Source organism: Myotis myotis, unplaced genomic scaffold, assembly GCF_014108235.1.
Source record: "Myotis myotis isolate mMyoMyo1 unplaced genomic scaffold, mMyoMyo1.p scaffold_m19_p_21, whole genome shotgun sequence".
NCBI lineage: Eukaryota > Metazoa > Chordata > Mammalia > Chiroptera > Vespertilionidae > Myotis > Myotis myotis.
The window spans coordinates 644,680-669,051 of NW_023416326.1; the positions used below are offsets into that span (position 1 = coordinate 644,680).

Consider the following 24,372-nt stretch of genomic DNA (forward strand, 5'->3'; position numbering starts at 1 on the left):
CAGCATCCCGGGAGGCTGACGAGCCTGGAGCAGGGAGGAGAAAGGGCAGGGCTTGGCGAGGAGCCATGAGATAGTGGGTCAGGCAGGTGCGAAGGCGGAGGCAGGTGGGTGGGGCCGGGGCCCTGGGCCAGGTGAGCCAGAGGACGGTGCAGGCTGGGAGGGGCGGGGACCCGGGAGACAGGACCGCAGTGCCGGGCCGATGCCTGCAGCACAGAATGTGATGTCCTGAGCAAGGGAGGGCAGGAACCCCAGCCCCTGAGCTCCTGGGGGCCAGGCAGGGTCTCCCCTGAGGGCCTCGGCGCCCCACCTGCCCGGTGTGAGGGCTGGGCCAGTCCCGGGCGGGAGCTGATGGTGCCCAGGGCCGCGTGGATTCAGGCGCTCCTGGAGGATGCTGGCCGTGTCCCTGTGCTCCAGCCCTCCCGTGGGGGGGCCCTGACAGGAGGAGGGTCTCCATGGTCCCCCAGGGAGGGCAGGGCAGCTCCGGCCCCTCCCCCACACGCCAGGCTCCTTAGCCGCGGCGCTCAGATATCCTGCTCAACGTCTTCCTGGCCATCGCCGTGGACAACCTGGCCGAGGCCGGGAGCCTGACCTCCGCCCAGAAGGCCAAGGCTGAGGAGCGGAAGCGCAGGAAGATGTCCAAGTGAGAGCGGCCTCCTGCACGGGACCTGCAGGGCTCAGCGGGTGGGGGTGGGGGGGGCAGGCGGCTCCCTGGGGCCCAATGCACCGGGGCCAGGACATGCTGCCCTGGCAGTGCCCATAGCCGGTCCCACCTGGTGGCCGGCCCTGCCCTGACCCCACGGGGCCCCCTGAGCCCTTGGTGCGGGTCCCCCGGGGCGTCCCCAGGCTGAGCAGACCCCCGAGAACGTTCTAGCTGGGCCTCCGTGTCCGGCTCTCTGTTCTCCCACCAGGGGTCTCCCAGGCCGGCCCGAGGAGGAGAAGGCGGCCGTGGCCAAGAAGCCAGACCAGAAGCCCAAGGGCGAGGGCATCCCGACCACGGCCAAGGTGAGCTGGGCCCCGGGCGGTTCCCGAGATTGGTGATGGTGGGAGGCAGGGGTGCTCAACTCTGGAAGTCCCCTGGTTCCCCCCCCCCCCCGAGCCTGGGGGTGCTGGGGGGGGAGGTAGAGAGAGGCTCTCAGCCAGGTGGGGGCACCGCCCTCCACTCCACTGGGGACAGCGCCCGCAGGAGCGGGACCTTCGTCCTGAGAAGTACAGTCGCCCAGCCCGGCCGGCGGGGCTCAGCGGTTGAGCATCGACCTAGGAACCAGGAGGTCACGGTTGGATTCCCGGTCAGGGCACAGGCCCGGGTTGCGGGCTCCATCCCCAGTGCGGACGTGTGGGAGGCAGCCGGCCCATGATCCTCTCTCATCATGGATGTTTCCCTCTCCCTTCCTCTCGGAAATCAATGCAAATATATTTAAAACATAAAAAGGGAATGGCGTCGTGTCCCAGGCAGCAGGGAGAGTTAGTGGGCAGAGCCGACACCGGCCCTGCCCCCAGGGAACGTCCCCCCCGCGTGGCAACTGCAGGTCTCCCTCATCACCATCCTCTTCCTTGTGCCCCTTCCGGCAGCTGAAGGTCGATGAGTTCGAGTCCAACGTCAATGAGGTGAAGGACCCCTACCCCTCGGCTGACTTCCCGGGTGAGTGGCCCGGCTTCCTCTTGGGGGACAGGCCCTCGTGCGCCCCCTCCCCCATGCCCCCTCCCCCACCCCCGGGCTGTGAGCATCCGGGACAGAGGGTGCCACCTCGAGGCTCCTGGGCCTCTCCTCCCTCCCCACAGGGGACGATGAAGAAGATGAGCCCGAGATCCCAGCAAGCCCGCGCCCGCGGCCCCTGGCCGAGCTGCAGCTGAAAGAGAAGGCGGTGCCCATCCCGGAAGCCAGCTCCTTCTTCATCTTCAGCCCCACCAACAAGTGGGTGGCCCCTCACGGCTGCGTTGGGGGGCTGGGGCTGGGGGCGGGGGGCCGTGCAGGCTCTGAGGGGGGCCGCCTCCTGCTCTGGGAAGATGGTGATGATGGTGATGATGGTGGTGGTGGTGGTGATGGTGCAGTTGCACTGGGAGAACCTCATTCCTTGAGCTGAAGGCCTTGTGCCCCGTCTAACACGCCAGCATCCCTGGGGGGCGGGGGGGGGGGGGAGTACTGGCACCTATGAGACTGGCTACACTGGCTCCTTTCTGAGAGTAATTTTATTTACTTTTAATTTTTTTGAAATAGATTTTTATTGATTCCAGAGAGGAAGGGAGAGGGAGAAAGAGAGAGAAACATCCAGGACGCGAGAGAGTCATGGATCGGCTGCCTCCTGCACGCCCCACACTGGGGACCGATCCCACAACCCGGGCCTGTGCCCCGACCGGGAATCGAACCCTGACCTCCTGGTTCATGGATCGCGGCTCAACCACTGAGCACGCCAGCCAGGTCCCAACTTCACGCCTTTAACAACACACAGACTATAGTCTTCAAAGAGTTCCTTCCGCCTGCCTCTGGGATGGAGACGGGCCTGTCCCCTTCTTTGGGGGGAAGCTGTAGGTGGTGGAGTCCTGGGGAGGAGAGGGTGATGGGAGGGGCGGGGTGGGAGATGGAGCTGAGGCTGCTGGGACAGAATGGTGGCAGGGCCGCTGCATGGCCAGCCAGAGGGCCGCCCAGGTGCCCGCTATTCTCCCCTGACCGGGAGGGAGGGAGCCAGTGCCCCCTGCAGGACAGAGGCAGCCGGGGAGGCCCGAGTGCCCAGGAACTCAGTTCCCCGGACCCTCCCGTCCCCACAGGTTCCGCGTCCTCTGCCATCGCATCGTCAACGCCACCTGGTTCACCAACTTCATCCTGCTCTTCATCATGCTCAGCAGCGCCGCCCTGGCCGCCGAGGACCCCATCCAGGCCGAGTCCATGAGGAACCAGGTGAGGGCGGCTCCGCACCCCCCGCCCAGACCTCAGGCTCCGCACGCCTCACTCTGTGTTGATGTCAGCGGCATCCTCTATGTGGCTCTCAGAGTTCTAAGTCCCTGGAGGGCCGAGACGCCCAGTCCACGCCTTCTCAACAGCTGTCACAGCGTGCGGCACAGACGGGCTCTTGTTGCTTGAGTTTAATGGTGACGGTGACGGTGACGGTGACGGTGATGGTGATGGTGATGGTGACGGGGATGGGGATGGTGGTGACGGTGACGGTGACGGTGATGGTGGTGGTGATGGTGATGGTGATAGTGACGGTGATGGGGATGGGGATGGTGATGGTGATGGTGATGGTGAGGATGATGGTGATGGTGATGGTGATGGTGATGGTGACAGTGACAGTGATGGTGATGGTGGTGACGGTGATGGTGATGATGTTGGTGTGGTGGTTGTAGTGGTGGTGATGATGGTGATTGATGGTGATGATGGTGATGGTGGTCATGGTGGTGATGGTGGTGGTGATGATGATAATGATGGTGATGATGATGGTGGTGATGGTGGTGATGGTGGTGGTGATGATGATGGTGGTGATGATGGTGGTGGTGGTGATGATGATGGTGGTGGTGATGATGATGGTGGTGATGATGGTGGTGATGATGGTGGTGGTGGTGATGATGATGGTGGTGGTGATGATGATGGTGGTGATGATGGTGGTGATGATGATGGTGGTGATGGTGGTGATGGTGGTGGTGATGATGGTGGTCATGGTGATGGTGGTGGTGGTGATGATGGTGGTGATGGTGGTGGTGATGATGGTGGTGATGATGGTGGTGATGATGGTGGTGGTGGTGATGATGATGGTGGTCATGGTGGTCATGGTGATGGTGGCTGTAATGATATCATTGCTCTGCCCTTCCTCTCACTGACTTCCTCTCCCGGCCCTGCCCCCAGATCCTCGGGTATTTTGACATCGCCTTCACCTCTGTCTTCACTGTGGAGATTGTCCTCAAGGTGAGCGAAGGCCCTGGGGTGGCTTCCGCTTGGGCGTGGTGTCTCTGGGCCGGGGAACCGACCTGCTGTGGCTGTCACTGACTCAGCACTCACCCCAGGGCCGGTGGCAGGGGTGAGGGAAGGTGGAGAGAGGTGGGGACAGGGCAGAACCCGGGAGAGCAGATGGGGGCTCAGCTCACAGCCCGGGGTGAGGCCCCTCCTCGGGGGGCACAGGCCCATCGGCAGCTCGTCCCAGCCAGGGTGCTGCTTATCTCCCCAGATGACCACCTACGGCGCCTTCCTGCACAAGGGCTCCTTCTGCCGCAACTACTTCAACATCCTGGACCTGCTGGTGGTGGCCGTGTCCCTCATCTCCATGGGGCTCCCGTGAGCTGGGGCAGGGCCGGCCAGCTGGGGCGCGGGCCCCTCTGCTCTGAGCCAGGGCCTCAGGGCACCAAGCCCCAGGGGCGAGGGGGGGGCGCCCACAGACATTGACAGGATCCAGGCCCCAGGGTGTCACCCACGGGACTGACTGCCCATGCTTGGTGGGCAGAGCTGGTGGCCAGGAGGGGATCAGCGAGGAGAAGGCAGTCCCAGCAGAGCCCTGGGGGGAGCATGGCCCCGACGCCTGGTGCTCCCAGTCTGATGGGGGGGCCAAGACTGCACCCCCTCCCCATACAGGAGGCCCTCTCTGTGCTGCTAGTGGGGGACGGGAACTCGGCCCTTTAGCTGGAGGCAGCTTTACCTGGGCGGCCCACACCCAGCCCAGGGAAAGGCGGGAAGGAGGCAGAAAGAGGCCCCAGCGAGCAGGATGGTAGAGGAGGTGGAGGCTGGAGCTGCTGCCCTTAGCCCCGCCTCCAGTCCCACCCTTGGCCCCGCCCTTAACCAAGCCCCACTCTAGGTCCCACCCTGTCCTGTTCTTGGCCATACCCCCTCGTCCTCAGCCCTGCTCCCACTCTAGGCCCCGCCCCCACCCTCTCGTCCTCAGCCCCGCCCTGCCGACCCCCCAGGTCCAGCTCCATCTCGGTGGTGAAGATCCTGAGGGTGCTGAGGGTGCTCCGGCCCCTGCGAGCCATCAACCGAGCCAAAGGGCTGAAGGTGAGCGGACCTGGCGGCACCCAGTGGGCGTGGGGGCGCCTCCAGGGTCCTCAACCCAGCGTCTGGGCACTTCCCGTGGCCTCTGCCCGTCCTATGGGCTGAGGATGAGGCTGGGCAGCTAGGGCCCCCCCACTCCCACCCCACCCCACCCCACCCCAACCCACCTCGCTGCCTGCAACCATCGGGGATCCGGGAGGCTGCCGGTTCGGGGTCCCCTCCGCCGGACGAGGGGGCGGGCTGCTGCCCCCGGCCCCACCGCCCTCCCTCCGCAGCACGTGGTGCAGTGCGTGTTCGTGGCCATCCGCACCATCGGCAACATCGTGCTGGTCACCACCCTCCTGCAGTTCATCTTCGCCTGCGTCGGGGTCCAGCTCTTCAAGGTGAGCCCCTCGCCCAGGTGACCCCCAGGTGCCCGCCAGGGGCCAAGGCCAGAGCGGCCGGCCGTTCTGCCTCAGCCCAGGGAGCCCCCACCTGGGGAAACAGGGGTCCTCAAGGCTCCCCGAGTGTCCGCTGTCTTCCTGGCTTCCCCTTGAGGAGGAAGGTGACACCTCACACCCTCCCGGCCTGCACCCACCCCTCCCAGCCCGTCAGATCCCCCTCCTCGTCGCCTGGGCTCCTGCACCCCGAGGGCCGGCTGGGGTGTCCGGCCTCATTCCGTCTCCCAGGAGCACCGAGGGCAGGGGCCCCATCTTCACACGTCTGGGCGCCGACCCCATTCTGTCCTCACTTTCGGGGAGAGCACGGCGCTTGGTGCTTGGTTCCTCTCCAGGGACCAGCCCTGCTGGGTGTCCCTGTGGACACCCGGCTTTGGGACCACCTGCGGGACGTAGCGATTGGCCCCGACCCCGCGGCTCCTCCTCCCAGGACCTGGTCGTCTCCTGCCCCCACGTGTCCTGTTTCAAAATCACCAGACAGAGCCTCAGCCAGGCGTAGACATGCAATGACATTCGTTCATTCATTCATTCATTCATTCATCACACAGGCCCAGGGCTGCTTCCCCGGGTCAGGGCCTGGGCTGGGGGCCGGGAGCAGGCTGAGGGCGTGGGCCTCGGTGCTGGAGGACTGGTCTGGGCCCCGCTCCCTGGTTGGGCCACCCTCTGGGAGGAAGACCCAGGCTCCTCGGTCCGGACATTCTGCCTTCCTTCTCCTGCCCATCATTGGATTGCTGTTACCATGACAACACATCTCCCTCCCTCCCTCCCTCCCTGTCCTGGGTGCAGGGGAAGTTCTTCAGCTGCACTGACTTGTCCAAGATGACGGAGGAGGAATGCAGGTGTGCGGGGCTCTGGGGCAGGGGTCTGGGGGGAAGTGGGGGGGTGTAACTGGCAGAAGGGCCCCTTGTGGGAACACCTGAGAGGGGCAGGCAGCCCTTCAGGCTGGGGGAATCGGACGAAGCCCCTCGTCCCAGGAGGGGTGCCCAGCCATGTCCCCTCAGGTCCGATCTGGATCTCCATTTGTCCTGCACACTCACTGCCCAGGGCCCGGAGGACATGGGGGGCGGGGACGGGGGCGGCCCAGCCATGCCCAGTGCAGTGACTCCCCCGCAACCCCCTGAAGGGGCTACTACTACGTCTACAAGGACGGGGACCCCACGCAGGTGGAGCTGCGCCACCGCGAGTGGGTGCTCAGCGACTTCCACTTCGACAACGTGCTGTCGGCCATGATGTCCCTCTTCACGGTCTCCACCTTCGAGGGGTGGCCGCAGTGAGTGAGGGCGGGGCCCGGGGCCACCAGGGCCTGGTCGGGGCAGGGCCAGGGGTCCCCCGGTCCCTCCCCAGCCCCCCCGGCCCCTGGGGGATGCTCAGCCAGCCCCAGGCTCCGATGGTCTAGACCAGGGGTTCTCAGCCTTCCTCATGCCGCGACCCTTTCATACAGCTCCCCATGTGGTGGTGACCCCAATGCCATCGTGACACATGGGGCATCATTCAAGCACAGTGATTCATCACCACAACAAGATGCAATGATAGATGTGTTTTCCGATGGTCTGAGGCGACCCCTGTGAAAGGGTCGTTCCACCCCCAAAGGGGCCGCGACCCACAGGTCGAGAACCGCTGGTCTAAACCAAGCATGTCAAACTCGAGGCTAGCGGGCCGCAAGCCTCGTTTATTTGGCCCGTGTTAGCCTTTGAGTCGACATGCCTGGTCTAGAGAGCCATGGCCGGCAAACTGCGGCTCGGGAGCCACAGGCGGCTCTCTGGCCCCTTGAGTGTGGCTCTTCCTAAGCCTTAGGAGGACCCTAATTAAGTGAATAACAATGTACCTACCTGTATAGTTTAAGTTTTAAAAATTTGGCTCTCAGAAGAAATTTCAGTGCTTGTCCTGTGGATATTTGGCTCTGTTGGCTAATGAGTTTGCCGACCACCGGTCTAGAGGACTTGTCACTCCAAAGGCAGCCAGAGCAGGGGCTCGGAGCCATGTCTCCATCGGCGTAGGGCTGAGGGATGGGGGAGAGGGACACCCCGGGGAAAGGCAGGTGCATCCTGGGATCGGTCCCAACCTTCCCCGGCGCGATCTGACTTGCTCTCCCTTCGCTCACTGCGCACAAGCTCCCCCGGGGGCCAAAGCCCCCGCCCTGGCCTGGCCCCCTGCCCGGCCGCCCAGCCCGTCTCCTCTCCCCCGCCCGCCCGCCCGCCCGCCCCAGGCTCCTGTACAAGGCCATCGACGCGTACGAGGAGGACAAGGGCCCCGTCTACAACCACCGGGTGGAGATGGCCATCTTCTTCATCGTCTACATCATCCTCATCGCCTTCTTCATGATGAACATCTTCGTGGGCTTTGTCATCGTCACCTTCCAGGAGCAGGGCGAGACCGAGTACAAGAACTGCGAGCTGGACAAGAACCAGGTGCCCGGCCCGGCCCAGCCCGGCCGGCTCAGCAGCTGAGCATCAAAGCATAAACCAGGAGGTCACGGTTCCATTCCCGTCCCGGCTCCTGTGGGCTCGACCCCCAGCAGGCGGCTGTGCAGAGGCAGCCGACCCACGATGCTCTCTCATCATTGGTGCTTCTCTCTCTCTCTCCCTCTCCCTTTCTCTCTGGAGAGTCCTGGGCTGGGGTGACCCAGATCCTCCCCTTGCAGCCTCCATGCACCCACCCCGTCTCCCCCCCATCGCCAATGGGAAGCCATACGAGCTGATGGGTAGGGGTCTTCTCATAGGACCCTTGTGATGCCCAGAGGAAGGGAAGCCCTTCAGAGCCCTGCTCTGGACAAGGGTCATGTTAACAAAGGCCCGTGATGACCAAGGGGGAGCCCCCCAACCCACAGACCCTTCCCCTAAAGCAGGGGCGGGGAGCGTCCGGCCCGCGGGCCGTATAAGGCCCGTGAAATCATTTGGTTTGTCCCTGCCGAGGCGTTAGGGGTGAGGTCATTAAATGTTTGACCAAATAGATAGCAGGCCGATTTGTTTTTAACATATATTTGTATTGATTTGAGAGATGAAGGGAGGGAGAGAGAGAGAGAGAGAGAGAATCATCGATAGGCTGTAGCGGGCTCATGTTTGAGTGGATCGTTTCGTATGGCCCACGAATGATGCCGAATGGCCCCTGGCAGGAAAAAAGGTTCCCCACCCCTGCCCTGCAGGGTCCAGCAGAGACCCTCAGCCACAGGCTCCGGACGTGCCAGAGGGGGTGTCCCCTCCCTCCCGCCGGGGGGTGTGGGCGCGGAGGGGGTGGGCGCTCCCGGCTGACGGCCCCTGTGTGTGTGTGTCTCAGCGCCAGTGTGTGCAGTACGCCCTGAAGGCCCGCCCCCTGAAGTGCTACATCCCCAAGAACCCGTACCAGTACCAGGTGTGGTACGTGGTCACCTCGTCCTACTTCGAGTACCTGATGTTCGCCCTCATCATGCTCAACACCATCTGCCTGGGCATGCAGGTGAGGCACGGACGCAAGGCCTGAGGGGCCGGGGCCGGGCTGGGGCCGGGGTGGGCCGGGGTCCGGACTGGAACCCCATCTCCTCTTCCCAGTGCCCCTCGGGATAGAGGCGTGAACTGCCCAGGATCTATTAATACATTTTTATGGATTTCAGAGAGGAAGGGAGAGGGACAAAGAGAGAAGCATCCATGATGAGAGAGAATCATGGATCGGCTGCTTCCTGCACGCCCCTCTGCTGGGGATCAGCCCACAACCCAGGCGTGTGCCCCTGACCGGGAATCGAACCGTGAATTCCTGGTTCATAGGTCAACGCTCACCCACTGAGCCACGCCAGCCGGCCGGGCTGGCTCCCAGGATTTTGAGATTAAAGAGAGCAGTGGGCCGGGGGCCTGGGGAAGAGGAGGGGGAGGATCTGGGAATGCCATCTGCGGGATGGAGAAGCCAGACCCCCCCCCCAGCCCTCTCCTGTGCCCCCCCCCCCAGCACTACAACCAGTCGGAGGAGATGAACCACATCTCTGACATCCTCAACGTGGCCTTCACCATCATCTTCACCCTGGAGATGATCCTGAAGCTCCTGGCGTTCAAGGCCAAGGTGAGCGCCGGCCCCAGTGCTGGCAAGCGGCTGAGGCCGGGGAGGGGCCTTCTCCTACCCCACGCCCCCCGGCCTGTTCTACAGAAGGCCCTTCATGGGCTCCCAAGCTACTCACCCCCGTGGCCATGTCCACCTTCAGACGTGGACGGGCAAGAGAGTCAGGCTGCGCCCCACCCCCCACCCCCTGAGCCTGGCTTCTGAGGCTCAGCCCATGGCTGTGGGGTGGGGGGATCCCCTTGGCTCCCAAGTCCACCAGGTAGGAGCTCCAGGAGAGGGGAGCCCCCTGGGCCTGGCCCTGAGTCTGCAATCCCCCCCACCCCCCGCGCTGGCCTCCCTCCAGAACGCCTCTCCCCGTGCCTCACCCCCATTCCCGTCCCTGTCCCCCCAGGGCTACTTCGGGGACCCCTGGAACGTGTTTGACTTCCTGATCGTCATCGGCAGCATCATCGACGTGATCCTCAGCGAGATCGACGTGAGTGGGGGTGGGGGTGAGGCGGGACCTGGGTCTGGTGTCTCCCCTCCTCTTCCTGCTCCCCGGCCCCCCCCAGGCTGTGGCCTCCCTGTCCCACACCCCCCACTCGCACCCCCGACGGGCTGCCCCTTGGGTCTCATGCCTGGCCTCACTGTCTTTTTCTCTCTTGCCCTCCCACCGTGTCCCTCCTCCCCCCCCCCACCCCTTGCTTCTCTCCACAGACCTTCCTGGCCTCCAGCGGGGGGCTGTACTGCCTGGGTGGCGGCTGCGGCACCGTGGTAATTCCCGGCTGCATGCGCCTGCCGCCTGCACGCTGAGGCCTGGCCGGGTGCATGGCGGGACCCGCACTCAGGACTCCCTCCCCCAGAGCAGTGTCCCCCCCGCCCAGGGCCCGGGTCCGGGTGGGGCAGGCTCTGTGGCAGAACACGCATGGGTCACGCGTGGATGTCGTGGGGTTCCCAGCGCCCTGGAAACCAGGCGGGGGGCTCTCCCCCTCCAGGGTCACCGGGCATCTGAGGGGAGCACAGGGCAGAGGCCGCCTGGCTGGGGCGTGGCCAGGTCTCGGGACAGAGCTGTGAGTGAGCCGTAGGGACGCTCTGCGCTGGGAGGACCTGGGGGCGGGGCGAGGGGGGAGCTGCTCAGGGGCAGCTTCAAGAGCAGGTGAGATGAGCCCTGGCCTGTGTGGCACAGTGGCTAGAGCACCGGCCTGCGGACCGAAGGGTCCCGGGTTCGATTCCTGTCAAGGGCACATGCCCGGGTTGTCCTCGACCCCCAGTGTGGGGCGTGTAGGAGGCAGCCGACCCATGATTCTCTCTCATCATGGATGTCTCTCTCTCCCTCTCCCTTCCTCTCTGAAATCAATACAAATATTTTTTTTTAAAAAAAAAGAGAGAAAGAGAGAGAGAGATAAGGTGAGATGAGGCAGGAGGCCCAGAGGGCAGGCGGCCGGCCTGGTCACAGCCTCACCCAGGCCCAGGCCCGCGACGGGGTGGCCCAGGCCTGCTCAGCGCTCCTCCCACCTCCCTCCTCCCAGCTGAGAGCCCAGAGCCTCCTGGAGCCCAGGCAGGGCCAGCGCTGGGGCCACACGCCCCACGGGGGGCTCTTGTCGCCCCCACACACTGCCCCTGCGCCTTCCCGCCCCGACCCCTGACCCCTGACCCCGGCCTCTGGGGCTGCCGCCCGCAGGACCCCGACGAGAGCGCCCGCATCTCCAGCGCCTTCTTCCGCCTGTTCCGGGTCATGAGGCTCATCAAGCTGCTGAGCCGGGCGGAGGGCGTGCGCACGCTGCTCTGGACCTTCATCAAGTCCTTCCAGGTGCGCCCGCGGGGACCCCCGGGCCTCCGCCCGCCTGCCCGGTCCGGGGGGGCCTGGGGTCCCTGCTGAGCTGGGGGAGGCAGGTCCGGAGCCGGAGAGCCTCATGCACCACCCCCCCCAGGCCCTGCCCTACGTGGCCCTGCTCATCGTCATGCTGTTCTTCATCTACGCCGTCATCGGCATGCAGGTGAGGGCGCCGAGGGCCTCCCACGTCAGAGGCACCGGTGGGTCCTGGGGGGCTGGGCGCCCCCTCCTGCCGGCCCCTCCTGGCAGCCTGTGGTCCCCAGTGTTGCCGTGTGAGTGAATCAGGCGGAGGCAACCCCAGGGCCAGACTGTGTCTGGGGCCCATTAGAGGCCCGGGCGGGCTCAGCCCACCTCCCGTGAGAGCAGCCCCTTCTCTGCAGCGAGCCCCGACCCCCCGCCGGCCGCTGGTAGGGAAGCTTGTCCCCCCCCCCTCCCCACCCCTCACCCCCCTGCTTTGCTTGGGCTCAACCTAAAGAAGCTCACCCACCCTCGCTAACGGGCCCATGTGCGCCCTTCAGGGCTGAGGCGGCCGGGAGGGAGGGGCCCGGAGGAGCTCAGGGGAGGGGGGCCTGGGCCCGGCGGGAGGCAGCGGCCTGCAGACCCTGCCCGGCCCCTCAGGCAGCCCCGTGTGCTTGCAGATGTTCGGGAAGATCGCCTTGGTGGACGGGACCCAAATCAACCGCAACAACAACTTCCAGACCTTCCCACAGGCCGTGCTGCTGCTCTTCAGGCACGAGGCCCCGCCCCGCGGACCCCAGGGCCTTTGCACGGGAGGCCGGGCTGGCCGTGCGGCCACACGGGCCCTGCGCTCAGGCAGCTAGCGCTCTGCTGTCCCCATCACATCCGGGGCGTCTCCATGTCCCCCGGGATCCGCACGTAGCCGGACGTAGCCGGGCCGGAGCGCATGCATCTGTTCCCCGAACCCCATCCCAGGAGCGGGAGACAGAGGCACGGTGAGGCCTCGCAGACCTCTGACCCTGCCTCCGCTGGGTCTGGACAGGGCTCGCTCCTGCCGCCCCCTCCCAGCGACTTGCCTCATGGAGTGGTTTGGCCCCTCCATCCAGGAAACACCCCCTTTTTTTTGTTTTTATCTGTTACCTCCTGCTCCTGCTGCCCCGATAGGTAGAGCAGGGGGACTGCGGTGCAGAGGGGAAACCGAGGCCCAGCTCACACGACCTCCCGACTCGGGGGCAGCCCCGGTCTGCTCACCGGCCCCCGCCCACGAGCCCCTCCCTTCCAGGTGCGCGACCGGCGAGGCCTGGCAGGAGGTCCTGCTGGCCAGCAGCTACGGGAAGCTGTGCGACCCCGCGTCCGAGTACGCGCCCGGCGAGGAGTACTCGTGCGGCACCAACTTCGCCTACTACTACTTCATCAGCTTCTACATGCTCTGCGCCTTCCTGGTGAGCCCGCGGCGGGCACGGGGCCTCGGGGCGGGCGGGGGGCACGGGGGGCCTCGGGGCGGGCGGGGGGCACGGCGGGCCTCGGGGCGGGCGGGAGGCACCGGGCCGACCTCCCTGGCCGGCACCCTCTCTCCAGGGTCGGCCTCAGGGGCGCGGGCGGTGGGAGGCTGGGTGTCTCAGGCCACAGGCTGCACCCCCCACCTGGTCCCCTTCCGTGTTGGGGCCCTGGGTCCCCTCTGACAGATCATCAACCTCTTCGTGGCGGTCATCATGGACAACTTCGACTACCTCACGCGGGACTGGTCCATCCTGGGCCCGCACCACCTGGACGAGTTCAAGGCCATCTGGGCGGAGTACGACCCGGAGGCCACGTGAGTCCAGGCCGCAGACGCCGGGCCCTCCCTCGCCTGCGCGCTGCCATCTCAGACCCCGTCCGGCGACCAGTTTGCTGGGCTAGGAAGGAGCCGGCTGCCTGTCCCTTCAACATCCGAGGTCCCCGCTCAGAGAACGGGACTTCCCGGGGGGTCGGAAGGGACCCCACAGTGCCCCCTCCTGGCTTTCTTGGGAAATGGCCACCCAGGGTCTGAGTGGACGGGGGTAGGAGCGGGGAGCTCAGTGCCGGACCAGGCTCTCAGAGCGTGGCCATCTGACCATCAGTTTTGTGTGTGTGTGTGTGTGTTTTTAAATATATTTTATTGACTTTTTACAGAGAGGAAGGGAGAGGGATAGAGAGTTAGAAACATCGATGAGAGAGAAACATAGATCAGCTGCCCCCTGCACACCCCCCACTGGGGATGTGCCCACAACCAAGGTACATGCCCTTGACCGGAATCGAACCCGGAACCCTTCCGTCCGCAGGCTGACGCTCTATCCACCGAGCCAAACCAGCCAGGGCCTGACCATCAGCGTTGATCAAAACGCAGAACCCGGCCCCACCCAGACAGACCGGGCCGGCTCTGCCTCGCCACAGTCCACGTTTGAGGGCTGTCTCCCAGGCGACAGGCACTGCGCTGGCCCCTGCGTGTATTATCTCATTTAACAGCGACCCAGGAGACGGGTCACACGTAGGTGAACTTCCACCTCCCTGGACCCATAGCCTCTGCTTCTATTAATACAGCCCGAGAGCCCCAACGAGGTCCAGACTCCAGGCCTGGAGAGAGAGAGAATTCTGGCTTCTATGAGAGAGAGAGAGAGAGAGAGAGAGAGAGAGAGAGAGAGAGAGAGAGAGAGGAGCTGGTGGCCCGGCCCGTGTGGCTCAGTGGTTGAGCGTCGACCTATGCACCAGGTCAGGGTCTCAGACTCGATCCCCAGCGGGGGGCGTGCAGGAGGCAGCCGATGGATGATGATTCTCTCTCTGAAAACAAAATTAATAAAAACATATTTTAAAAAATCAAGAAGGGAGGCTGTTTCCCCGTCCAAAGCCTGGCTGGGAAATAAGGCCGCGCTCGCCTGTCCCGCCCCTGCCCCGCGCCCGTTCCCCGAGCCGGGAGGGGCTGTGGGCGGCCCCCAGGTGCACGGCGTGTCTCCGCAGGGGCCGCATCAAACACCTGGACGTGGTGACGCTCCTGCGGCGGATCCAGCCCCCGCTGGGCTTCGGGAAGTTCTGCCCCCACCGGGTGGCCTGTAAGGTAACCCCAGCACCAGGGAGGGGCCCCGGGGACGGGCAGAGGCACAGGATCCCGGGGCGGGGAGCTGGGGAGCCACTTCAGAGCGGTCATCTCCCAGGTCCACCCCCCGCCAGGACCTACAGTCTTGACAACGCCCCCAACTCATCCTTCTATCCTCCCCCACCCCCGTGAAGGGCATCCTGCCCCCCCAAGCCCTCATGTCCCCGCCCCTCCTGGCCCCCAGAAGGACCGGGTGAGGGTGGCCTGCCCGGTTTGGCCGGGTCCCGCCTGCAGCGAACCCCCCCTCTCCCCGCACAGCGGCTGGTGGGCATGAACATGCCCCTCAACAGCGACGGCACCGTCACCTTCAACGCCACCCTCTTCGCCCTGGTGCGCACGGCCCTCAAGATCAAGACGGAAGGTGAGCCCGGCCGGCGTGGCTCGTGGTTGAGCATCGGCCTAGGAACCAGGAGGTCAGGGTTCGATTCCCGGTCGGGGCACAGGCCCGGGTGGCGGGCTCGATCCCCAGTGTGGGGCGTGCAGGAGGCGGCCGGTCCATGATTCCCTCTCATCATGGATGTTTCTCTCTCTCTCCCTCTCCCTTCCTCTCTGGAATCAATAAAAACATATTTTTTTTAAAAAAAGAGAGAATGAGAGGGAAGGTGAAAGGGTGGCAGAGCCCCAGGCGGCTGCGTCCAGCGGGGTTGGCTCGGCCCAGCTGGGTGGCTTTAGGGCCATCCCTGCCTGCCCTCCGCCCAGGTAACTTCGAGCAGGCCAACGAGGAGCTGCGGGCCATCATCAAGAAGATCTGGAAGAGGACCAGCATGAAGCTCCTGGACCAGGTCATCCCTCCAATCGGAGGTGCGTGGGGCCCGGGGTCCGGGGTCCAGGGGCGGCTGAGGAGGGGCTGCGGGTCAGGGGGCCACACTCTGAGTGCCCGGCGAGGCACCGAGTTCCTCACTCCGACACCTGCCCACGCAGAAGCGACCCCTCGCACGATGGCCCATGAGACAGGTCCTAGGTGCACTTCCACCTCCCTCGGTCCATACCCTCTACCTCTATTAATACGGCCCAGGAGCCCCCAACCAGCTCAAGCAAAGCCCAAGAAAGGGGTTCCAGGCCTGGAGAGAATTCTGAGAGGGAGAGAGAGAGAGAGAGAGAGAGAGAGAGAGAGAGAGAGAGAGAGAGAGAGAGAATTCACGCCTGGGGATGGCCCAGACCCTCCTGGCCCTAAATACCTTGGACGGACCCCATGGCGGCCTCAGGCCAGGTCAGAGACAAGAGGGGTGGCTCCTCTGCCCCGACCTGGGGCTCCCCCGCCCTCCGGCTCTCCCCAGCCTTCAGGACACCCCTTGTCGGCCCCCCGCAGACGACGAGGTGACCGTGGGCAAGTTCTACGCCACCTTCCTCATCCAGGAGCACTTCCGCAAGTTCATGAAGCGCCAGGAGGAGTATTACGGCTACCGGCCCAAGAAGGACGCTGTGCAGATCCAGGTGAGCCGGCGGCTCCGGGCCCGTGGCTGAGCCAGGCCTTGGGGCCCCGCGGCCCCGCATCCTTGAGGGCCAGGGATGGAGGCACAGCGGAGGGGAGAAGGGGACCAGGGTGGAGACGGGACAGGAAGGCAGTTCTGGGGATGAGGGGGTGGCTGTGATGGGAGACGTTCCAATCTGAAGAGAAGAACCAGGAGCCGGTCCATCTCAGGGTGACAGGGTTTGTCCAAAGGGGAGGTAGGAGTTGGATGAGAGCAATATTCTCATGGACCAGCTGCCTCCTGCACGCCCCCCACTGGGGGTGGAGCCTGCAACCCGGGCCTGTGCCCTGAGTGGGAATCGAACTCTGACCTCCTGGTTCCTAGGTCGACGCTCAACCACGGAGCCAGGCCGGCCGGGCTGTTTCCAGTCTTTGGTGTCCATTATGATGCACATAATTTATAAATTCAAAAAATGCACATGCCCGTGGGTTGTGTGCCCATAAATATATTTCTACAGCAATTTTTTTTTTTAGTTTGAAACAATCTTACAATTTAGAAAGTTGCACACATATAATGCAAGAACCTTTTTTTTTAAAAAAAAAATTTTTTTATTTGATTTCCGAGAGGAAGGGCGAGGGAGAGAGGGTGGGGCCGGAGCCGAAGCCCCCGTTGCAAGGGTTAGAAACGAGGGAGGCCGTGGGGTGTCGTCGGGTCCCCCTCCTGGGCCGGAGGGGTCAGGGGGTCCCTTCTCCATCCCCCAGGCCGGACTGCGGACCATAGAGGAGGAGGCCGCGCCCGAGATCCGCCGGACCATCTCGGGCGACCTCACGGCCGAGGAGGAGCTGGAGCGGGCCATGGTGGAGGCCGCCATGGAGGAGGGGATATTCCGGGTGAGCGTGGGGGGGTGGGGGGGGGAGCCACCTATCACGGACGGGAGACCCCACAGGAGGGGGGCGTGGAAGCCGGAGACGCCCACCACCCACAGCTCTGAGGGCTCAGAATCCATGAACCAACTTCCTCGAGGGAACAAATATAACAAAACGCTTCCTTCCCCGCCTGCCCGCCCCACCAAGTCTCGCCCTTTCCTCCCGCCCCAGCCCCAGTCAGCCCTCGTCTCCCGCGAGCCCTCCGTGGTCAGATGCCCACCTGTCCTGGTTACCTGTGCTCCAGCCTCAGCTCTGTCTAGTGCCCCACGGCCCCTTAAAGACCGCCTGGCAAAACCTTCCTGGGTTCTTTTTTATTGATTTCAGAGAGGAAGGGAGAGGGGGAGAGAGAGAGAGAAACATCCATGATGAGAGAGCATCATGGATCGGCTGCCTCCTGCACGCCCCACACTGGGGATCAAACCCACAACCCAGGCCTGTGCCCTGATCAGGAATGGAACCGTGACCTCCTGGTTCATAGGTCGATGCTCAACCGCTGAGCCACTCCGGCCGGGCCCTTCTTGGGGTCTCCATGAGGAGATGGTGACGCAGGAGGGCACCTGCGATGTCCAATATCCCCGCCCAGCCCTCGCCCGGCCCGCGCTCAGTCCTCCCTCCCTCCTCCCGCCCCTAGAGGACCGGAGGCCTGTTCGGCCAAGTGGACAACTTCCTGGACCGGCCCAGCTCCCTGGCGCCCGTGCTGGCCAACCAGAGGCCCCTGCAGTTCTCCGACATCGAGATGGAGGAGCTGGAGTCGCCCGTCTTCCTGGAGGACTTCCCCCAGGACCCCAGCACCCACCCGCTGGCCCGCGCCAACACCAACAACGCCAACGCCAACGTTGCCACGGGCACCAGCCGCCATAGCAACCGCCAGGCGTTTTCCAGGTAGAGGCGGCCACTGCCAGCCCTGGGTGTCGGGGTTCTGGGGGGTTAGGTCTGGGAAGGCCTGGTGAGTGGGCCCCAGGCTGGTTTGGGAGGCGTCGCCCCAAAGTGTGTGGGGTGCTCTTGGCTCGCCTTTGTGCCCCTGTGAGTCCCTCAGGCGCCTGAACGCGAGAGGCAGGCCTGGGCGCAGGGGCAGCTCCTGTGGGCGTGGCCACCAATGCTGAGTGGTGCTGGGCGCTCAGGGAAGAGCTAGGGATCATCTGGGGGGCTGTCAGAATCGGGGACCATCTGGGGGGCTGTGCCTGGCCCCCACGGCAGGCTCTGGGGTGGGACACGGTCACTCCTGGTTCTGAAAGCTGCCAGGTGAGCCAGGTGCCACCCTGGCCGAGAACCGGTGGCCTGGAGGCTGGGGGACAGGTGTGGGCAGGGGGCAGGGGCGTGTCTGCCGGGAGAACCCCGGGAGCAGGGGCGCGAGGCCGGGATGGGTCTGGCCTGGTGTGGGAGAGCCGGGGCACCAGCCGCGAGTCTGGGCTGCAGCCACGGATGACGCTGATGCTGATGAGCTGTTGGGGCCGGACCCTCAGGGGGAGCCCCTGTGGCCCACAGAGGGGCAGGGTGGCGGGAGGCCGGGCGCCCTCCCCGCTGCACGGCCTTCCTTCCCTTCCATTCCAGGGTCCGCTGTGAACGGGAGTGCCCTGGGGAGATCGAGATGCCCGCTGCCAGAGGAGGGGTCCGGGGTGAGTCTCTCTGGGCGGCCAGAGGCTGAGCCTTCTGGGGGGGGGGAAAGGTGGTACAGTGCGGACTTGGCCCCCAGCACAGTCCACCCTCTGGATGCTGCTCCCCCCGGTCTCAGAGGGGCTGAGGGCGGGCAGGCTCCGCAGGCTCAGGGCAGGCACGAGTCCTGGCCTCGCCCATCTGCCCACAGGACCCCGCAGCCAGTCCCGCGTGAAACAGCCAAGGCGGGAAGGACAGCTTTCCCTGAGAGCGGTGCCCCGAGACCAAGCGCCTCCAGCCCCCGGCCAGGTAGGGGCAGAGCCTGGGAGGAACTGGGTGCAGATGGTGGGGGCGTGGCAGGGGCTGCCCATCAATGACAGAGGGGACCCCAGTCCTGGGACACCCCCTTTTTTTCTTTTTAAAACATACTTTTTATTTATTTCAGAGAGGAAGGGAGAGGGAGAGAGAAACATCAATGATGAGAGAGAATCACGGATCGGCTGCCTCCCGCACGCCCCACACTGGGGATGGAGCCCGCAACCCGGGCCTGTGCCCTGACCGGGAATCGAACCCTGACCTCCTGGTTCATAGGTTGAGGCTCAATGACTGAGCCACGCCGGCCGTCGGGACCACCCCTTTCTGTGGGTCTGGGCTAAGGTCCCCTCGGAAGAGCTGGGGTTCACTGGGTCCCCCTGGGCTCCAGCGTCCTCTTGGGGTCTGTTTTGTGCCTTTGGAACAGCGCCCCGGGGCGGAGGCCCTGATGTCTGAGGCCGAGGAAGCCGCCCCCAGAAGCCGGACCCCCGAGAGCCCGTCCAGGGGTCTGGCTCCAGCCACGGCCCTGCTGATCCAGCAGGTGAGGCTGGGCTACATGCAGGGGGGGCCCTGGGGTGGGGGTGGCCGGACCCCGGGGCAGCCCCCCAGCGAGACCCGCCACCTCCTCTCCTCCCTGAAGGCTCTGCTTCGAGGCGGCCTGGACAGCTTGGCGGCAGACGCCGGCTTCGTGTCGGCGACGGGCCAGGCCCTGGCGGAGGCCTGCCAGATGGAGCCGGAGCAGGTGGAGGTGGCGGCCACCGAGCTACTGAGAAGACGAGAGTCCCCCAAGGTCACGGCTGGCGCCCTGGGACCCCCGAGCCTGCGGTCCTCCGTGGGCAGCCTCGACCAGCGTCAGGGCTCCCAGGAGACCCTCATTCCCCCGGGGCCCTGAAACCCTCGGCCTCGGCCTGGGCTGGGGCCTCCGCGCCAGGGGGTGGGGTGAGGGGGGGGTGCAGGAGGGACATTGTCAGCCATCGGGGCAGCCGCCCGTCTCACAGCGAAGTTGGAGGAGGCCGCAGGCCCCTCTCCTCGCCAGCAGGGGGCGCAGTTCCAGGTCGGTCCCAGCATCATTGCCCCGTCGTGTCTGGACATTAAAGTCTCAGGCCTGAGACCGGGCACCTGGCCTCTGCTTGTCTCCTGTTCCAGGCCTCCCCTCCCCCGCCCCCGTCCCTTCCCCAGGAGCCCGCCGTGGCTGGGGGCCAGGCCCAGGGAGGCCAGAGGGGCCATCTGGACGGTCGTTCTGCGGGGAGAGCCCGGCGGCCCGAGGGCAGGTGCCAGCCCAGCCCCCTCCTTGGCGGCCGTGACCGGGTCTCACTGGACGGAGGCCGCTGCCCGCTCTGGCCTCAGCGGCCAGCTGTGCCTGTGTGTGGCCGTGGGCGTCCAAGGTCCCAGCGCCAGGCCCCTCTGGCCACAGGGGACCCAGTGCCTCCTGTACCCCAGCCACAGGCCTCGCCCCGGGCCCCCCCTCCTCCCTACAGAGCGCTTGCCCTCATGACCCCCTTTCGTGCTCACCTGGGGTCTCCCTTCAGTCCCATGGCGAGAGGAGCACGTGGTCATCTTCGCGTTGCGGCCGGGGACCCGACACGGGGAGTCCCTCCCGTGGCCGCCCAGGTCTCGGGGCCGGGCAGGGGCGGGGCTGGAACTCGACCCGGCATCTCCGTGACTCGGGGCTCCGCCCGGTGGCTTCTCGGCTGTCTCTGGTCCTTTTGTGCCGACTGGACTTTGACCTGAACTGTGAGCTCCCCTGCGGCTCCGCGTCAGAGGCTGACCTTTGGTCCTGGCGCGTGTGGGGCCGTGGAGACGCCCCGGTCTGGACAAGTCTCTCCACCTCCCTGGGCCTCAGTTTCTCCACCTGAAGGTGAAGGGGTGGCACTAGGTGGTCGTGGGGGGGCTCTTCCCCACTCGAGGGTCCGTGAGAGTGAGGGTCACCCACACCCGCTCCTGCCTTTGGCCCCCGAACTGTAATAGAAGCTACTGGAGCCCCGGCCGGTGTGGCTCAGTGGGTAGAGCGTCGGCCTGCAGACCGAAGGGTCCCGGGTTCGATTCCGGCCAAGGGCACGGACCTCGGTTGCAGGCGCGTGCACGAGGCAACCCATTGATGCGTCTCTCTCACATCGACGTTTCTCTCTGTCTCTCCCTCTCTCTTCTGCTCTCCCTAAAAATCAATAGAAAAATATCCCTGAGTGAGGATTTAAAAAAAGAGAGAGAAGCTGTTACTGGGGACAGGATTGGGTATAGAGCTTGTGTCTGAGGGGATACGGGTCGCCATTAAACCCCCAGTAACACTTGAAACCAAAAATAGCTGGTTTTTGGGGTGTTGGTGATCCACAGCGGCTCTCTCTCTCTCCCTCGCTATTTATAACCAAGTCTGGTTTCCTCTACGGCTAAGTTTGTCTCCTTCGCAACAGAGGAAGTCAGGCCCAGCCCGCGTCCGAGCTAAGACCTCAGAGTCTGCACCCCGATAACAGACCCTCTCGGGGGGCTGGGGCCCTGCGGACAGGGGGCGTCTGGGCTCCGCCTCCGGGTGGGCACTGGAGGGTGTGGCCAGCCCGCTGCCCGCAGGGTCTCCCACGGAACCGAGTACAGCTGCTGGGGTGGGGCTGGCGGCCCCGAACTCTGGACTTGCCACCCAGGATGTTAGGTCAAAGCTCAGACGGCTCCTGCAGGTGCCAACGCCTACTTCTAGCCCTAGAGGGGCCCTGGTTGGTGTTGCCCAGTGGTTAGAGTGTCGGCCTGCACACCAGACGGTCTTGGGTTCGATTCCTGTCAAGGGCTCCTGCCTGGGTTGCTGGTCTGATCCCTGCCCCCGGTCAGGGTCAGGGTCAGGGTCGGGGGCGGGGGGAGGGGGGCATGTGCGGGAGGCAACCAATCGATGTGTCTCTGATACATCGATGCTCCTCTCCTCTCCCTCCCTCCCTCCCTCCCTCTCTCGACCCCCTCTCTTCCACTCTCTCCAAAAATCCATGGGAAAAATGTCCTCACTCCCTGGGTGAGGGTTAAAAAAAAGACAGAAGATGAAGCGGAAGTGGACTCAAGGCCAGGCCACCCCCCCCCCCCCATCCTGCTAGGGCCTGAGGGCAGCTCTCGGGGCTTTGATTTGTCGCTGTGGGTCTGCGCCTGAGAGATCTGGGCCAGATGGCGGCCCCCAGTCCCGCTGAGTATTTTAACTGCCATAGCGTGGGAGCTTCCTGCCTGGAGAGCACCCCCCACCCCACTCCCCCCTCCCCCGGATCCCTGGCAGGAGTCATGATGGAGGCCCAGGATGCCTGGGGGTAGGGCCGCAGCTCAGGGCATGAGTGGGGCCCAAACTCCAGTCCATGAGGGGCTCAGGGCCAGGCACAGGGCAGTGTGTGTGTGTGTGTATGTGTGTGAGTGAGTGTAAGTGTGTGGGTGTGCGAGTGTGTGTGTCTGTCTGTCTGTTGGGCCCAAGGACAGGGTTGGGGTGGGTGGGAAATGCATACAGGCGTCTGATCTGAAGGAACTTCGGGGTTTGGGAAGGAGGGAGCAGAGAAGGCAGCTGGGAGGGGGGTGGGGTGGGAACGGCCCAGCGAGGAGGCCCTGGCTGCGCTGAAGCTGGACAGAGGCGGAGGGGACTGTCCCAGGCTGCCTCTGACCTGCCTGCCTGAGCCTCCCCAAGCTGCTGTTTGAACCTCTCCCTGCCTCTCGGGCTGCATCTGACCGCTGACCGCTGTGACCAGTGACCGCCTCGCCTCCGGGCAGCAGTGCCCGGGAGTCGGGGTCTGGACCTCTGGCTGCCCTGCCGCTCCCTGGAAGCCCAGGAGGCACGCTGAGGGGCTGGTGTGGCTGACCCAAGGCCCCCGCCTCCAGGAGGCCCTCCAGGAGTTTCCAGCTGCTGAGCCTCCCGGTTCAGGTTTACCTGACACCCTGTGGCCGGGAGGGTGGGTGAGGCAGCGGCTCTGGTGCCACTTCCTGGCAGTGAGGCTGTGTGTCAGAGGGTCACCTACTCTCGGAAGACGGGGGGACTTCCTGGAGGCAGGAAGCCCGAGTTGGGCCCCAGAGAATGCACAGTCTGACTGGGCGGGCAGGAGGCTTTACAAAATGCAGCCTCGCCATTGCCAGGGCCATGGGGAGGGCTGCCCTGCAGCAAAGGCCAGGGCCAGCCTGGCTCCCGCCGCCCGGGCAGCTGCTGGGAAGCGATCTGGGGAATCTGGACCCAGGCACACGAGTTCGAATCCTGCGTCTGCTGCTTCTATGCTGGGTGAGACCCGTTTCCCCTCTGCAAAACCTCACAGGAGTGATAACGCCTACCTCCCAAGGTTGTGAGAATGAAAGGAGAACACGCAGCCCGGCCGGTGTGGCTCAGGGGTTGACCAGCGACCTAGGCACCAGGAGGTCAGGGTTCGATTCCCGGTCAGGGCACAGGCCTGGGTTGCGGGCTCCATCTCCAGTGGGGGGGCGTGCAGGAGGCAGCCGATCAAGGATTCTCTCTCATCATGGATGTTTCTCTCTCTCGCTCTCCCTCTCCTTTCTTCTCTGAAATCAATAAAAATACATTTTTTAATGAAAGAACATGCATATAATAAAGTACCTTGTTCACGTCCATGGCCCATAAGCGTGGTTTCCCCCGCCACCCCCCCCCCGCACCCCCCCTTTGGTGGATGGACGGGGAGAGAATGCCCAGAACGTGACCCAGGCCGCCTGCTCTGGGCGGAGGACCTACCAGCCCTGCAGCTCCCTCTAGATCCGCAGGGAGTGGAAGGTGCAGGCCCCACGGGGCCTCGCTCCCCGCCTCCACCTGCAGGTTCCCATCCTGCTCTCCATCAGGAAGGAGGCGGGGGTGTTTATAAGGGATCTGGGCTCCCGGATGGAGCAGGGACCTGTGGGCTGGGTGGGGAGAAGGGGAGAGAGGCTGGCACCCCGGGGTACACCCTCAGACCCCGCCCCGCACCCTCGCCCCAGTCGCTCACGTGGTTTCATCATCCCCGGGTGATGCAAGAGGCTCGGGGCCAGGCTCCCCATCCTCCCCACCCCCACCCCAGAGAGCTCCCTCCACATCTGGGTCCTGGGCTGGGTCCCTGCCCAGGAAGGGCGCTGGTGGACACGAGGGTGGGCAGGCAGCTGGCGAGGGGGCCTGTGAATGGCCCCAATGTTGGGCATCGGAGGCGGAGAGAAGGGGCCTGGGCTCAGCGGGAGGGGAGGCAGATGGACAGACTTCTCCGCCATCATCTCCCTGCGTTTAAAGGCCCAGGGCACCCTTGTCCTTTATGCCCCTATCCCCCACCCACCTCGCCCCCCAGCCCCTCCCCAGGTGCCCAGTTGAGTGGCCCCTTTGTCCCCTCCTGTCCTCGGGGCACCTGGGGCCTCCCACACGGGCCCTCTGCCCCCCGAGACCACAAGGAGCAGAGTGTGAGCCTGTGGCCGCAAAGGTCACCTTGGGAGGGCAAGGCCCGGGCCAGGGACTCGCGGAAAGATGGGCTGAATGGAGCCGCAGGCTGGAGGGGCAGGGACAGGAAACACCGGCCTGGACCCCCTCCCTCCAGGCCGGCAGGTTCGCTGGGACAGAGGGGGGGGCCCCCCCCACAGCTGCTCATCTCTGCGGTGCCGGGAGACCTGGGTTCTTACCCGCGTGCAGCCACTAACTCGCTGTGACCCTGGGTAGTTCCCTCTCTGCGTCCCAGCTTCCTCATTTAGAAAACGGGGTTCCCCCCCAAGCCGGGGTTCCCCTCCAAGCCGGGGGTCCCGCGCGGCCCACGGGTCGCCACGCGTGGCCCCTCCCCCGGGGCCCCCACTCCCGCCGGCGCCCCCCTCCCCATACCCAGCGCACGGCTCGGAGGCGCGCCAAGAGGTCGTTTTAAAGGC

The 24,372-nt window shown here is 65.0% G+C and overlaps 1 protein-coding gene and 1 long non-coding RNA gene across 4 annotated transcripts in view; one reads left to right on the top strand and one right to left on the bottom strand.

The window, feature by feature from the left end:
- The window catches only part of CACNA1S (calcium voltage-gated channel subunit alpha1 S), a 35,276-nt gene extending 15,608 nt beyond the window's left edge, over positions 1 to 19,668 (top strand). Inside the window, exons 14-44 of one of the 3 annotated variants that reach the window (XM_036354967.1) lie at positions 526 to 640; positions 909 to 1,002; positions 1,570 to 1,639; positions 1,780 to 1,912; positions 2,764 to 2,893; positions 3,836 to 3,895; positions 4,155 to 4,261; positions 4,885 to 4,972; positions 5,245 to 5,352; positions 6,193 to 6,245; positions 6,530 to 6,676; positions 7,613 to 7,814; positions 8,680 to 8,838; positions 9,322 to 9,432; positions 9,821 to 9,904; positions 10,126 to 10,182; positions 11,090 to 11,218; positions 11,340 to 11,405; positions 11,881 to 11,972; positions 12,483 to 12,642; positions 12,886 to 13,013; positions 14,174 to 14,270; positions 14,568 to 14,670; positions 15,009 to 15,110; positions 15,619 to 15,743; positions 16,483 to 16,611; positions 17,279 to 17,529; positions 18,199 to 18,263; positions 18,452 to 18,549; positions 18,944 to 19,093; positions 19,193 to 19,668. In XM_036354967.1, the coding sequence (XP_036210860.1) occupies positions 526 to 640; positions 909 to 1,002; positions 1,570 to 1,639; positions 1,780 to 1,912; positions 2,764 to 2,893; positions 3,836 to 3,895; positions 4,155 to 4,261; positions 4,885 to 4,972; positions 5,245 to 5,352; positions 6,193 to 6,245; positions 6,530 to 6,676; positions 7,613 to 7,814; positions 8,680 to 8,838; positions 9,322 to 9,432; positions 9,821 to 9,904; positions 10,126 to 10,182; positions 11,090 to 11,218; positions 11,340 to 11,405; positions 11,881 to 11,972; positions 12,483 to 12,642; positions 12,886 to 13,013; positions 14,174 to 14,270; positions 14,568 to 14,670; positions 15,009 to 15,110; positions 15,619 to 15,743; positions 16,483 to 16,611; positions 17,279 to 17,529; positions 18,199 to 18,263; positions 18,452 to 18,549; positions 18,944 to 19,093; positions 19,193 to 19,444 (3,665 nt within the window). In that variant the 3' untranslated portion in view covers positions 19,445 to 19,668. The remainder of the gene's footprint in view (positions 1 to 525; positions 641 to 908; positions 1,003 to 1,569; positions 1,640 to 1,779; positions 1,913 to 2,763; positions 2,894 to 3,835; positions 3,896 to 4,154; positions 4,262 to 4,884; positions 4,973 to 5,244; positions 5,353 to 6,192; positions 6,246 to 6,529; positions 6,677 to 7,612; positions 7,815 to 8,679; positions 8,839 to 9,321; positions 9,433 to 9,820; positions 9,905 to 10,125; positions 10,183 to 11,089; positions 11,219 to 11,339; positions 11,406 to 11,880; positions 11,973 to 12,482; positions 12,643 to 12,885; positions 13,014 to 14,173; positions 14,271 to 14,567; positions 14,671 to 15,008; positions 15,111 to 15,618; positions 15,744 to 16,482; positions 16,612 to 17,278; positions 17,530 to 18,198; positions 18,264 to 18,451; positions 18,550 to 18,943; positions 19,094 to 19,192) is intronic. The other 2 variants (XM_036354968.1, XM_036354970.1) reach the window with 2 other exon arrangements.
- Positions 19,669 to 20,042: 374 nt separating this feature from the next.
- Positions 20,043 to 24,303, bottom strand: LOC118678863. Its single transcript, XR_004975055.1, has 3 exons — positions 24,136 to 24,303; positions 23,234 to 23,397; positions 20,043 to 20,404 (listed from the first exon to the last, which is right to left on the bottom strand). It is a non-coding gene; the product is annotated as an uncharacterized LOC118678863 (long non-coding RNA).
- Positions 24,304 to 24,372: the final 69 nt, after the last annotated feature.